The sequence below is a fragment of the Vulpes vulpes genome, chromosome 9 (genome assembly GCF_048418805.1).
Source record: "Vulpes vulpes isolate BD-2025 chromosome 9, VulVul3, whole genome shotgun sequence".
NCBI lineage: Eukaryota > Metazoa > Chordata > Mammalia > Carnivora > Canidae > Vulpes > Vulpes vulpes.
Window position 1 is genome coordinate 97,234,714 of NC_132788.1, and position 15,180 is coordinate 97,249,893.

Below are 15,180 nucleotides of genomic sequence, written 5' to 3' on the forward strand. Positions count from 1 at the left end.
ATGACCCACAGGGATGCTGGTAAGTGGGACTCTGTGCTAGGAGATGCGGGACAGGGCAGCGTCTGTCTTGGGGTCTGGGAAGGCTTCCTGAGGAATGCACAGGGTCGGAGTTGTGGGAAGGAGCACCCTGGGTAGCCAGAGCAGTAAAGGGGACCCCCAAGGCTGGGACCAGCTCAGGCTGATGAGGGAAATGAAAGCAGGCTGAGTGCATGAGGGCCATTGAAGGCTCTGCTAGTGGGAGAGCACAAAACACCCCCACCCCGTAACACCCCTGTTGGTTCTTCCACCTTTGGACACCAGCCAGGATGATCCCCACATGCTTCCCCCAGTGCCTGTCCTCGGTATTTGGGATCCTGAGGCTGCATTTGGGAACTCTGCACACCTGCATGGTGGTACGCTACACCTCACAGTGATGTCAAGCACCCTCTGTGGACACGACCCAGACAGCCACCCACAGGAGAACAAGGTCTCGTGGGTGGTACAGTCATACAATTGGGAACCACACAACAACAGAGAAGGATAAACTGCTGCCACATGCTACAACAGGGACAAATATCAGACGTAATGGTGAAGAAAGAGAAGTGAATGTAGAAGACTGTGCTGAATAAATCCAGGTAAAATCCAAGCACAGTAACACAAAGTGGTCTACAGTGGAATGTTACTGAGCTTTAAAGAGGAAAAAGATTCTGACACATGCTACACCGTGGATGGACCTCGAGGACATCATGCTAGGCAAAATACACAAGTCACAAAAGGACAAATATTTAATTTCATTTATATGAGATCTCTAGAGTCCTCAAATTCACAGAGACAAAAACTAGAACGGCGGGTGCCAGGGGTGAGGGAGGGGAATGGGGAGTTAGTGTTTAATGGGGACAGAGTTTTAGTTTGGGAAGGTGGCAAAGTTCTGGAGAGGGATGGTGGTGATGGTTGCACACCAATGAGGATGCATTTAATGTCAATGAGTTATACACAAAGCAAAGCTGAAGACAGTACATTTTGCATTATATATATATTTTATCACAATTTTTAAAAAATCCAGCACAGGCAAAAAAGTATCAGTGGTGATAAAGATCAGAATGGGGTTAGCTTTGGGAGACAGGACAGGGGAGGGTCACAGAGGGGCCAGCTGGGGCTTGAAATGCTCTGTATCTCGATCAGGTTTCACATGTGAACACACATGTAAAAATTCCTTGGGCGGTACACAGAGATCACTCACTTTACCATAAGAAAGTCATACTGCAACAAAAGGGTATCCAGCCTCTCCTAGGCCAACTGACCCTGAGCACTGTGTTCTTAACTACCAGGGGACTCTAATGGCACCAGAGGAATGACATGCACTGCTCACTATTGCTCACCTTCCTCCTCACCTGTGAAGCATACCTGCTGATGATTTTGGCAATGACCAGAAGTCCAGAGATGTCTAAGCCCCTAGAAGGAAAGCCACATGTGCGGTGGATATCTGGCCCCTTCTGGAGAACACACTAGGCAGCCACCCACTTTGCCTCTGTCACTGTGGAGAAGGTGGGGGCTGACCCTTCCCTTGACCCCAGAGTGACCTGGGTGATCCTGAGTTTGGAGCACCACACACAAAGGGTGGGATTTTTGAGGGAGCCACTGAGCCAGTAGAAGAAGTTCTCTTTCTCTCAGGAGGGCAAACAGGCAGTTGACACAGAGCCAAGGCCAGGAAGGGAGGCAGATTGATGTTTGCTGACTTGGGGTGTCCTGGGGCCCAGTGGTGCTAGAAAAAACTGGGAGCTGCCAAAGAACCTGGAGGGTGCTGGAAGCACTTAGACTTTTCCACCCTGGAGCCCACAAAGCTCCCCTTCCAGTTCAGCCAGTTTGGAATGGGTTTCTGTCCTCTGCCCCTTCCAGAGCCCTGACCTGTGTGTTTCCCGTACACTCTCCCAGTCCTGTGCTGCATTTCCAACCATGGACAATGGCCCCAGTGGGCCCAGCCCCAGTGTGTTCTCTAGAGGTATCTTTAACAAGTACCCACGAACTGGGATTCAGGTGCCAGTCTTCCCCAGCAGCAGACTAAGAATGAGGGGTCAGGTGCAGCAGGGCCACCACACACCCCCGTGCCCCCCTCTGCCCACCACCATGCTACAGGCAGGCAGCATTCACAGACCAGCCTCAGTTAACAAAGATTCATTTTTTCATACCATATTTCTATTCAAGCAATCTTTCCACTCATCAAAGAACAAAACAGGGACACCTGGGTGGCTCAGCGGTTGAGCGTCTGCCTTTGGTTCAGGGTGTGATCCCGGAATCCGGGATCAGGTCCCACATTGGGCTTCCTGCGAGGAGCCTGCTTCTCCCTCTGCCTGTGTCTCTGCCTCTCTCATGAATGAATAAATAAATCTTTAAAAAAAGTCTATGACCCCATGCTGTGGCAGCTCCACGTGATGAATACACACACACACACACACACACACACAAGCCTGACTCTCTCAGAAGCTCCCTGACCAGGGCCACCATTCATGTTGGTGAGTGCCTATGTGCTCCACCCCGCGGGATGAAGGAAATATTTACACAAATAGGGGGGCAGTTTCTCAGTGGATGGAGCTTACAAGCAGCCATGGCACAGATCCTGTAATCTTTTGGTAAACGGGAGCCAATTAACATCCTATCTGCCTGTTGATAAAGGCTGTTTTCTTTTCCAGTTAATGAGCATTAACTTCTGCCTAAGAGAGAGGTAGCATCTTACATAATGGCTGTTCCCTGTTAACCCAGACCCGACCAGCTGCTGTGCATCTCTCCTGGCTGCATTCCCTTCTCCTTGTGCCTTTTAGACAAATTGGTCTCTGCAACCTTGTGCTGCAGTCTCTATGGGTCACTCAGGCACCCACATCCTGAAAGATACAGAATATCCTACTGTCAATCGCTTGCAACACAGGGCTGCTGACCCCTGCTACAATCTGCACTTGATTGACCCACAACAAACCAAGGCACTCAATGGTACTCACACCCCTTTGATAAGAGGGTGCACTTGTGTAAAGCTTTCATCCCAAAAGTCTTGTGTTTTCACCAAGTGGAGCCTAGCACAATGCTTATATCTACTCAATTATTTACCGGATGAAGTAACTAATTTTTGGACATACTAAGTTTTGCTTTGGCTTTGCTCTCCCCACCCTGTGCCTCGCAAATGCCTCCCAGCCTTCAAAGCCCTTCCTAAACACCTTGGCATCACCTCCCAAAACTTACCTGCTCTGCCCTACATTGAGCACAAGGGGGGCCACTTTCCCCTAGCTTGCTATGCTGGACTGGGGGTCCATGGAAGGCAGTGGTCTGGGCTATACTCAGGGTCCTTCTTTAGCAAGCAGTCAGAGAGGCATGCACCTGCCAATAGGTGCTTTTGCTATCTGTCTTCCTGCCCTGTGGGCACCCTTCATGTAGCATCAGAAATGTATCTCTTCTATCCTGTCTGCTTCATTCCTCAAGTAAGAGCATATGCTGGTGTTATGGGAAGATAGGGTCCAGCATGTGACCTTGGCCATGTTACTAAAACTCCCCAGGCCTCAGTTTCCATCCATCCCCATCTTCTCAGGGTGGTGCTGCTCAAGTGGGTCATAAGGGTTGCTAAGTACCATTCTGCCTTACAATAAGGAGTGAGCTGGAGCTGTGATGGAGCCCATCTCACACCACCTGGCCCTACTGAGCAGGCCACCCCAGATCCTAGATCCCACCATTCAACCTGCATCCCCCATGCCAGGACCTCTAAAAGAGCTAAGCATTAAAAAAAAAAAAAAAAAAAGAGCTAAGCATTGATCCTGGGTGTCCAGCACCTTCCCCAGCCCCCCCTTTCTCCAGGTTTGTCTCCCCACAGTGTTAAGCAGAAGCTGGATGGCAGTGCCCTGCTGCCCACCACATGACAATGGTTTGGGGAGCACATGCTCCTGCCAAGTGCTCTTCTGTGTCACTGCCTGGCATGACGGGTGGTACAGCCTCTGACTCTGACATTCAGGACTAGCCAACACCTGGCTTGGACCCAGGTGCTCCAAGCCAAAGGGGCTGCTCACAGCCCCCAAACCTAGCCCTTCTTCAAGGCCTGGGTCCTACATACCCCCTTGCCAGCCCAAGGCTAGACTAGTCACTGGCTAAGCTCTGACAAGTAATGGGTCCTGTCTGCCCCCTATGCTGGAAGCCAGGCCCGCCACCCTGCTACCTCCCCTCTTCTGGGTATAGGGGCCTGCACACAGCAGGGGAGGGGCAGGGTCTAGCATCTTCCTCCAGCTCTGAGCTGCCACACTAGGGGTTTCTAGGAATGCCTGTTCTAGAATTGTCAGGACACTTGCACAGGGATTCCTGAGCTCCTCCTCAGGCTTAAGTTGGGGCTATCACAGTGGGGCCTGGGAGTCTGCCATTTAGGGTGAGGACAAATACTGCAGACTGGGTGGGGCTTCAGTCAGCATGGCTAATTAATTAATACTTAATTGAAACATATACATTCTCTTTTTCCACTCGTCCCAAGGTAAAGGCATGTGATCTGGAGATGGAATAACAGTGACGACATCTGCTGGGAGTACTTCACGGGCACACGTCATCAGGGAAGGCTTGCAATTGGTCACAAGATAGCTCCTGGTCTCCTGTGCTGGGGAAGCACAGGCTGCCAGGGGCTCTGAGCTCAGGCATGGTGACTGTACCTTGCTGGAAGCAGCCTCGAGGTGAGGTCCCACTTGTGCCTGTCACGGGCTCCATGGACCAGGTCCCTCAATCCCCTCTCAAGTTCTGTGGGTCCCATAGTATCTAGGCTTGCTTGTTCCCTTTGCTCACAATGCTTTGCCATCTAGCTAACTCCTTACTGGCTTTCAGACCTCCGAGAATTTTCCTCTCCCTGAGTTAGCACCCCAGTCCTCTGTTAGAACTGATCAATTACAGAGCCCTAATCACTTGGTGAGAACAGATCCACATTTGTGTCCCCTACCCTTTGAAGCCCCAGTGTTTCTGCCTCCTCTGCACCTGTCCTTATCCCACAGGTATTTACAGATTGTAGAACAATGGTCTGGTCAGGCTTCAAGTTTGTTTCAATCCTGGAGGCCAGGCTACGTGGAGGTCCTTCAGTACGGCTTAGACGCTCATGTCTCATAGCGGAAAGCATGAGTGCCACCTGTGACTTGCTTGAAGGACAGGGGTCTGGATTCGGGCTGACTTAGGTCCATCTTGCTACCCTTATGTTTTCCCCTTGGTGACCCTTCTGTAAACTGGGATGATCTAAGACCAAGCTCACAGTGCAGTAAGCACACATCAAGGGCTGGCAAAGAGCAAAACATACATACATGTTCACTTGCCTAGGTCCTTGCTAGCTTTTGGCAGATGCCTCTACCTTCCAACAGGAAGATAGGTGAGTGAGGAGCTGTGTGCTTGTGCTCCAACCCTACCAGCCCCTGTTTTGCCTGAAACAGCAGAGACAGCTAGATAAGAACTTTAGGATAACATCCCAACAGAAATTCTGGCTTCGCAGCTGTGGGTGTTAAATGGTGTTCCCCTAAAGTTCATGTCCATCCAGAACCTCAGAAGGTCACCATATTTGAAAATAGGACCTCTGCATGTGAAATGAGTTAAGGATACTGAGATGAGATCACACTGAATTTATGACAGGCCCTAAATCCAATGATGGGTGTCCTTGTAAGAAGAAAAACACACAGGGAAGAAGACTGTGAAGATGGAGGCAGAGATTGGGATGATGTGGCTGCAAGCCAAAACCCCCAAGGACTGCCAACAGCTACCAAGCCAGGAGAGAGGTCTGGTAAGATTCTCCCTCAGGTCCCCCAGTAGGAACTGACCCTGCAGTCTTACTCTGTTTGGGCTGGTGGCGGAAGACCATAGACTGAGTGGCCTACAGACAACAGAAATGTATGTCTCACAGTTCTGGAGGCTGGAAAGTCCACGGTCAAGGTGCCAGCAGACTGGGTGTCTGGTGAGAGCACTCTTCCTGGTTCACAGATGGCTTCTTGCCATGCTTCACAAAGCAAAAGGGGCAAGGGCCTCTTTTATAAGGGCATTAATCCCATTCAGGAGGGCTCCGCCCTCACGACCTAAAGGCCCCACCTCCTGATGCCATCATGTTGGGGATTAGCTTTCAACGTATAAATTTTATGGAGACAGAAACATTCCATCTGTAGCCAACACCTTGATTTTGATCTTCTGACCTCCACCAACTATGACAGAATAGCTTTCTCTTGTCTCAAGCCACCCAGCTTGTGGTAATTTGTTACAGCAGCCCCAGGACGCTAACATGACAGGAGTCCAAGACCAAAGCTCCGGGTACCGGCTGATGACCTGGCCATGGCCCTGAGGTCACTGCCCCCCTCCCTAGACCTCTCAGGCTACCCTATTGACACAGCTCTGACAGAAACTCTGGCTTCTGGGCAGCCCCAGTGGCCTAGCAGTTTAGCGCCGCCTTCAGCCCAGGGCCTGATCCTGGAGACCTGGAATTGAGACCCACGTCAGGCTCCTGGCATGGAGCCTGCTTGTGTCTCTGCCTCTCTGTGTCTCTCATGAATAAATAAATATAATCTTAAAACAAAAACAAAAACCTGGCTTCTGCTGACCTTTGTTGAGACCCTAGAATCCAAGCACTCAGCTGCAGCAAAAGGTACTCAGTGAAGAAAACAAACGTTGACAAGCATATTTTAAAAATAGCACAGAGCAGACCAGGTGGCTCAGTGGTTTAGTGCTGCCTTCGGCCCAGGGTGTGATCCTGGAGACCCGGGATCAAGTCCCAGGTCAGGCTCCCTGCATGGAGCCTGCTTCTCCCTCTGCCTGTGTCTCTGCCCCCCGCCCCTCTCTCTCTCTATCTCTCATGAATAAATAAATAAAATCTTAAAAAAAAAAAATAGCAGTGACCAGAGGGGGCCACTGGGGCCATGTTCTACTTCTTCAGCTGAATGTTAGCTTTGTTATCCTCTACACTTCCTTTTCACAGGCACATTGTATACTTTTTAATAAGTATTTCACATTTCAAATCAAACAATATAGTATATTTTTAATAAAGCTGGTTTACAAAACCCAATCAAGCTAATAATTCTGATCATCTCAGTATTCCTCTAGTGTCTAATTGCCAAAACAGAAGACTACAAGCAGGACAACAGGTGGGAAAAGGCCTGACTTCAGTCTGATGATGCCCTCCACCTGGCACCGACAGCTGACAACTCAAGAGAATCTCAAGACAGCTTCCCCAAAAGATTTAACATCTGACTTCTCTCAATCTCATCTGAGCCAAGTTTTGTTTTTTTGTTTTTTATTGTTTTTTTTTTTTCTGGATCCAAGTGGAAAAACAAAAATTTAGTAACAGCCAACATCTTAAGACCTCCCCTCTCAGGACAGTGGCCGATGCCCATGTCTCTCTCTTGCAAGGACACTGCTGCCCAAATCCAAGGTTTCCTCCAGAGCTCCACAGAGGTGGGACTCAAATATTTCTTGGACTGAACTTCAGTCCAACTGTTGAAGAGAAACAGAAATATAATGTTTAATCACCACCGCATGGGCCAGAGCACCCAAGAGATGGATAGGAAGCCCAGAAGTGGTGTTCAAAAGGATCTCTCCCGCTGCGCTTTATCTATCAGATTGGAGAAGCCAGAACACTTAATAGTAACTGTGCTGGCCATGGGAAGAGGAAGTAAGCATTCCAGTTTCACAGCTGAGAGAAGAGTGATGGCAGTACAACCTCCCTGGAGGAACATTAACATTTAAATGGACATGCCGTTTGGCCTGGGCACTCCTAGGAAGCTCCCGGAAGACCAGGAGGTTTCGAAGGGTCTGTGCTGGAGCCTTACATTCATTGCATATTTGCTCATGGATAGTTCCATCTATTCATTTCAGCTATTTTTTTAAAAGATTTTATTTATTTATTCATGAGAGACACAAGGAGAGAGAAGAGAGAGAGAGGCAGAGGGAGAAGCAGGCTCCGCACAGGAAGCCCGATGTGGGACTCGATCCCAGGACTCCAGGATCATGCCCTGGGCGGAAGACAGGCGCTAAACTGCTGAGCCACCCAGGGATCCCTCATTTCAGCTATTTGTATGAGAAAATATGAGGGACAACTTAAACAGTCATTGGTAAAGGACTGGCTATAAAACTGGCACACTCATTTGATAAAAACCTCATGTAAATTTATCGTTTTTAACTTTTTTTAATTGTATTTTATTTATTCATGAAAGACACACACACACACACACATACACACAGAGGCAGAGACATAGGCAGAGGGAGAAGCAGGCTTCCTGCAGGAGCCCAATGTGGGACTCGATCCCAGAACTCAAGAATCATGCCCTGAGTCAAAGGCAGCCACTCAAATGCTAAGACACCCAGGTCACCCTATCAGGGGTTTAAAAGAGGTGGGGGATATATATCCCTCCTCCCGAGCCATAGACTATCTCTGGAAGGAAACAGGGCAAGTTAACAATGGACACTTCCAGAAGGGTATAGGATACAAACCTGCTTGGCTTTCACTGTATGCCCTTTAGTACATTTTTTTGTTTTTTTACTATGTACATAAATTGCCTGTCAAAGTTGACATATTTGCATATGTCTATATATGAAACATATGTACATCTGTATATATAAACTGTGTGTATATGTATACACACACATAAACATACATTTTTTTAAATGACTCCTTTTGGATTTGAACAGAAATCTCCAATGGCTTCAGTTTCTATAGGAGAAGGTGAAGGTGACAGGACCCTCTGGCATGTTAGGGCACTATCTTTGCTGAGGGAGATGGGGGGGGGCGGGGGGAGCGGGGGCGCGGGTAAGAGGTGCTGTGCAAACCTTACAGGAAACCACACCACGTTATTACTTCTCAACAACAAAGCTACTGTCTCCTATGCTGCATGCCTACAAATCACACTCCAGGGAACTTACAAAGTTCCAGAAAGATCATCATTCCCCGCACCCCACCAGGCTCCAGTTTTACAGTTTGGCTCTAAGTGGCTGCTGTAATATTAGCTCTCCTCACTCTGAAGAGTGTTTCCTTACTCTCTAGGTTTATCGGCTTTAAAGGCCCAAGGAGTTCTTAAGGGCCAGCAAGGGGCTTCAGTATGCAAGAGCTGGGGCCGGCAACCCCCTCCCCGGTGGCTCAGCCCCTGGAGGCACCCCAGGTGTTGAAGTCCCGCTTCTGCACTGTCCCCGCCCCTACCCAGGCCCAGGACACAGAGACACGTGCTACAGCAAAGATAGGGACCGCCCCTTCCAACTCAGTCTTTTGGGACTCAAAGTCATGACTCCTGAGGAACAGCTGCAGGGAAGGTGGGGGTCCCCTCCTCTGCCAACCCTTCAGAGATAAGCACAACAGGCAAAAATGGGGAAGATCTACAGGGGGAGGTCAGCAAGGCTCAGGGAGGGATGGGCTCTGCCTCCCTAATTCAAGCCTCTTTAGGTTTGTTGTTGGTAAAATGGAGATAATTCTGGTTTTGCCTGGCCAAAGGGATTATTGAAAGCCTGGAAATCACGTTACAGATTGGCATAAATGAAAAGATAACATCTGGGGGGAGGCTTTTATTTTGGGTGGGGGAGGGTGCAGTGATCCTGAGATAGCTAGGCTTGGGTGAATGCTGGAGGGCCTGCGGGGGGATGGGGGGAGTGGGAGAGTCAAGGATTATAGACAGGGGCACAAACATAGGTGCATATGCAGGAAAGTGCAGGTAGGTGCACAGACTGGGGTTGTGTGATGGAGAAAGGGCCTGTAAAAGCACAGGGCAGATGGAGAGGTGGGGGAGAGTGCCTGAGGGCCCTGACCCAAGTGGCTGAAGGGAGGAGGCAAGTGAGAGGGGCACAGATCTGAATGTGAGCAAAATCAGTGAGGGGATATATGACCTGGCCAGGCGTGAATGGGGGGCCCTGACATCAGGATCACAGGCTCAGGCATGGGTGGTGGGGGTGTAGGCCCAGTTGCAGAGGTGGTGGTGCATGGATCTGGGTGTGGAGGTGTCAAGAGGAACGATCTTAGATGATGGGGGGGGGGGAGGGTTGTCCATGAATGCAGAGGGGTGGCAGGTGTGTGAGGGAGAATATCAGTGGGGACACGGACTCAAGTGCATGTGGGTGTGAAGACCCAACTGCACCGAGCGCCCGGAGACACGGCCTCAGAGGAGTGGGGGATGTCAGTGAGGTGGACAGACTCAGGTGTATTGGGTGGGAGAGTCTGTCAACAAGAAGAGACGTGGTGTCAGGTGTGCGAGGGCTGACCGTGAAGGTTCAGATCCTGCGGGGAGGGACCTAAAGGAGCATCAGACACGGGGTGTGTGTGTGTGTGGGGGGGTGGCTTTCACCTCTCCCTACCCCTGAGACGCTGCTGTCACGTCCTGCCTCGGCAACCCCCGCCCCAGGACCGATGACAAGACCGTGCCTCGCCCGGGCTCGGCCCGAGGGACGCGGGCCCCCGGACGTCTGCGCCACCCCGCGCCCTCTGCTCCCCCTCACCGGCTGGGACGCGTCGCCTTCACCACCACCGCCGCCGCCGCCGCCGCCGCCGCCTCCGGCCACCACTGCCCCGCCTCGCGCACCCCCAGCGCGCGCCGCGGGAGGGGTCCACGCCACACTCCGATTGGTTGCACGCTGGCCAATCGGCGTCGGGAACCAAAGGGATTGGTTGGTATGAAACAGACGAGCACCTCCTAAAGCCAATCACTGAGGGGCAGAGGCGGGCTATTGGGTGAAGGTTTAGGTCCCAGAGGTGGTCCCTCAGGGTGCGAGGTGCTGGGAGGTGAGGGCCTGGAGCTAGGCGAGAATTGGAGCTCTGGCAGAAGACGAGCAGCCCTGCCGACCAATCCCTGGGGGGCAAGGGCGGGGCTCCGAAGTGTCAGGCGCGGCTGGAGGGATAAGAACGGAGGGCGTAGCCGGGAGGGCGATGAGGATTGGCTGCAAAGCTGAAGACTGGCAGGCCCTGCGGCCTGTCGCGGGGGCCGTGGGCGGTGTGCCCCCGGGCAGGGCTGGAGAGCGCAAGGTGCAGAGTTTGGCCGGGAGCGCCGGGGCCCCAGGCGGCCTCAGACGCCCCGGGCGGGGTTCCTTGAGGCTGTGTCGAAGAGGCCGGGCTTCGGACTGCGCCGCGCAGAAGCAGGACCTCCAACCCTGGCTGTGAACATGGGCCATCTCGGTTGAAAGACTCCTGGATAATTTTCCATTCCTTCACTCCCGCTATTTCCCTGCCAACGACACGGAGAAGGCAGACTCTCTGAGGTCACCCAGGCTCGTCCTCTGCAGCTCTGGGTTGTTGTGAAGATGTGGAAACAGGTGGAATCCTACCCTCGAGCCTCGTGGTTTTCTGGAAGCGTTGGAGCTCTCTGAGTTCAAGCTCTCTCCTTTACGGAACCCAATAACAACCCCACCTGGCCTTCTCCCAGATACACCTTTTGTGAATTAACTGAAAACTAACCACTGTCTCTTGAGGTCAAAACGACCACTGGCCACATTTTACAGAAACCAGAATGCAGAGAGGTCAAGCTCCTGGGCCACAGTGCTTCAAGGGGCCTAATCTGGAGGTGAATTGAGAGCAGCCTGCTCTTTGGAAGTGGGGTAAGGCAGTGTCAGACAAGAGCCACCAGGGGCCTGAGCAGTCTGGGTGGAATCCATGTGCAGCCTCTGGCCCACTATATTAACCTTGGGCAAGGTGGTTGTGAATCTGTTTTCTCAGGGGACAATGAATCCTACACCTTGATCCTTCTTCTTTAGGACATACTTACATCCCAAAATACCCCATGGGAGTACTTATATCTCAGACCTTGCTGGGATATAAGACATTCTGGTGAAAGCATTTGACCCTCAGCAGGTCCATCTGGCCTGTGAGCCTCAGCTTCTCTGTGAGGTGCATTCTTGGGATTCTTTGCAAAAAGATGCCAGCAGCTTAGAGAAGACACCTGCCAACCATGTAAGCCGCTGTGTCATTGGCACTCCCCCCAAGTGCACTCTAAATCTCCAGGACGGAGAGAGTTACAAATGTTCCCAGATACTGGCTCTTATTTCCTCTAGGTGGCGGTTAGGGCTGATAAAGATCAAGTTCAGAACCAGGGAATGCTGGGAGGAGCAAACCTAAACTAGGCCTTAATGAGGGTTCACATTTCAGGGTTGTGTGAGCCCCCTGCCTCCAGCTTAATCTCAAAGGGCTTGCTGTATGGAGGATGGGGAAAACTTCTAACCTGGCCACGATCTGACTTGTGTTAGTCCCACGATATTCCCACCTGGGCCTTTCTCCTGCACCTCCCAGCTGTGGTCTGCTTCCCACCAACTTCCAGGCCCTGGTTTCCATTCTGCTCTCTGGACAAGAGGAGGACACTGAGGTCTGCTGAACACCTAATGGGTGTCAGGTCCTTACTGGGCTGGATGCTTCCCAAACACCATTCATGACCTGATTTCCACATGGTAGGGGGAAGGGACAGCACCTACTTTGCAAATGAGAGAACTGATCCTCCCACTACAGGTGTTCCTCGCTGAAAAGGCCTGAGGCTAGATTTGAATCCCTGCTGTTTTTTACTTGCTGGCCACCAGACCTTCAGCAAGCAACTCAAATTCTCTGCCTCAGTTTCTCCAACTCGCTCCCAGGGCTGATGGCAGAACTAATGAGATGAATGGAAGTAAAGCACTCACTTCATTGGTCCACAGCCAGCATTTACTGAGTGTTGGTGATGGATAAACCATTCTTGGGGCCTGTTTCCCTTTCTGTATATAGCATTTCATGGAATGTGGACATAGATCAGCTATGGGTGGGGTTTGCCACCCAAAGAGGGAGATATTTATGTTACAGGAGTCCCTACCCAGAGCACCCACCTGCCAGGCCCTTGGGAGGGAGGCAGCAAGCTCCTGGAAGGTCCCATGGTACCCCTAGGAACAATGCCAACTGAGGCAAGGGTCAGGCAACAGTCCAGGACCAGGCTGCCTCTCCTGAGGGTGCCAAAGGCACTGCCTGGGCTCTGGCTTCTGTTTGCCTGTCAGCATGCTGGCGCCGGTCAACCTCCCTGCCGCCTTCCAACAACAGCCAGTAATGCCCCTTGGCATCAGCAACAGACACCCCCACTGTGGGCACTTCAGCTGTGCCTGGCCAGGGTGCCTGGGATCCCAGCTCTTCCGTGTCAGCCTGGCTGGCTCTGGGCAGAACACTGTCTCTCTGCCCCCTCTCCATCTCCTCTACCTCTTGGGGATCCCAAGAATCATCTGACACGATGGCTGTGAGCCAGGCCTGGGCAGAGTGACAGGGCTTAATCAACCGAGTCCAGAGAGCCGTTTGCCCAAGGTCAGGTTAGCAACGCTGGTGAGAGAGGAGGGGTATGGAGACAAGCTGAGTTCTCATCCCACTGTAGCCCCTCAAATGCCAGTGAGTCTGTTTCTCATCTGGAAAACGCAGTTCAGGGCAGCTCAGGTGGCTCAGCAGTTTAGCGCTGCCTTCAGCCCAGGGCGTGATCCTGGAGACCCGGGATCGAGTCCCATGTCGGGCTCCCTGCATGGAGCCTGCTTCTCCCTCGGCCTGTGTCTCTGCCTCTCTCTGTGTCTCTCGTGAATAAATAAATAAAATCTTAAAAAAAAAAAAAAACAACTGATCAGGTGTTTAAAAAGAAAAAAAAAAAAAGGAAAACGCAGTTCATAAGTCCTCCCTCTCAAATATGTGTTCATAAGCCAGGACCCTGGGTCCTTCACTGACTGGAAGGAAGGATACCTGCTGAATACAACAGTGATGTCACCCAAGCCCAACTGGTTTCAAGGTGGTTTCACTCAGCCTCCCAGAGGCTCAGAGAAGCTGGGTCACTCATCTAAGAGCACACAGCAGTAGAGGCCTAGTCTGAATGTGCTGGCTGTTCCCTTACAGTGGTTTCCTCCTCAGCCCTGGTTTCAATGTCATCAACAAGGATGGCAAGCACTCCTCAGACAGGGACTGTGTGCCTTTCTGGGGGATGTGACCCTGTGTAGCAACGCACTTAACTGTTTTCAGGAGAGGAGGCTGAGGTCACCTGAGGTGGCAGAGCAGGGACTGGAACCCAGGTTTGGCCAACCTCGATGATATGCCTACTCACCCTGGGGACTTCCAAACAGACCCTGAGCCACGCCCACTGACGAAGCCTATTTACTCAGACTAAGGTAGGAAGGATTGATAAGTTAGAGCCCTGTCTCCCCAGAGAAGCCTGCAGCTGTAGGAAGGCTGGCCAGAAGCTCAGGGGAGAACACTAGGCTATGGGGGCAGAGGCCTTCCCTCAAAACCACCCTCTTTTTTTTTTTTTTTAAAGATTTTATTTATTTATTCATGATAGTCAGAGAGAGAGAGAGAGAGAGAGAGAGAGGCAGCGACACAGGCAGAGGGAGAAGCAGGCTCCATGCACCGAGAGCCCGACGTGGGATTCGATCCCGGGTCTCCAGGATTGCGCCCTGGGCCAAAGGCAGGCGCCAAACCGCTGCGCCACCCAGGGATCCCAAAACCACCCTCTTGATTTAGATGTATATTCAAAAACATTTTCAGGAAGCTGAAACAGAGCAGGGAGACAGGAGCCTGCCTACATACAACTCATGGGCAGTAGGGAACAGACAAAACAGAAAAGCACACAAGCAAAGGGACCATAGGCTCAGAGACACAACACAAGAGGTGATGAGACCAGTGAAGGGGAAGAGCAGTATCTCCCCATGGAGGCAACATGTGAGCTGGAACCTGGTGCCAGAGAAGAGCTGGCCATGGGGAGGACTGAGGGAAAGGTGCTCCATGCAAGGCACAGAATGTGCAAAGGCCCTGAGATGGGGAGGCTGATGTGGCCAGAAAGACAACAAGGAATGCAGGGAAGATCATGTTGGGAGGTGGACAAGGCCTAGAGGACGGCTGATTTTATGGAGAGGGCAATGGGGAGCCTTAGGCAGAATGAGAGCAGAGCTGGGGCAGGAATTACAGGAATGGCACCTCAGGCTTCCCCAAAAATAAGCTGGCATCACTCAACTCCCATGAGACAGATAAGGATACTCGAGGCTCACAGGGCCCAAGGATTGCCTCAAGGTCACATGGGTGGCAGAAGTCAAGGTGGGGCAGCCTGGAGCAGGTGCAAGATCCTTCTACAGGCTGGGTGAGTTCTCAGTGGGGGAGTCAGGGTGAGGTGACTGGGTCAGAGGTTCATGTCAGCACCCGCTGAGCTAGCTGGGCCCTCCCAACCGGGAGTGAGGAACAATTGGACCACCACAGGGAATTAGAATCAGGGTGATGCCACCCCTCAT

The 15,180-nt window shown here is 51.7% G+C and overlaps 1 protein-coding gene across 12 annotated transcripts in view; it reads right to left on the reverse strand.

Moving 5' to 3' along the window:
* The window catches only part of SLC25A42 (solute carrier family 25 member 42), a 30,043-nt gene extending 19,490 nt beyond the window's left edge, over positions 1 to 10,553 (reverse strand). For 4 of the 12 annotated variants that reach the window (XM_072721151.1, XM_072721155.1, XM_025989549.2 and 1 more), the window contains exon 1: positions 10,426 to 10,502. Coding sequence is in view for 1 of the 12 variants with exons in the window: in XM_072721149.1 (XP_072577250.1) it covers positions 1,371 to 1,381 (11 nt within the window). In the remaining 11 variants the exon portion in view is untranslated. Of the gene's footprint in view, positions 1 to 1,370; positions 1,432 to 10,425 lie in introns of all 12 variants that reach the window. The other 8 variants (XM_072721149.1, XM_072721154.1, XM_025989555.2 and 5 more) reach the window with 7 other exon arrangements.
* Positions 10,554 to 15,180: the final 4,627 nt, after the last annotated feature.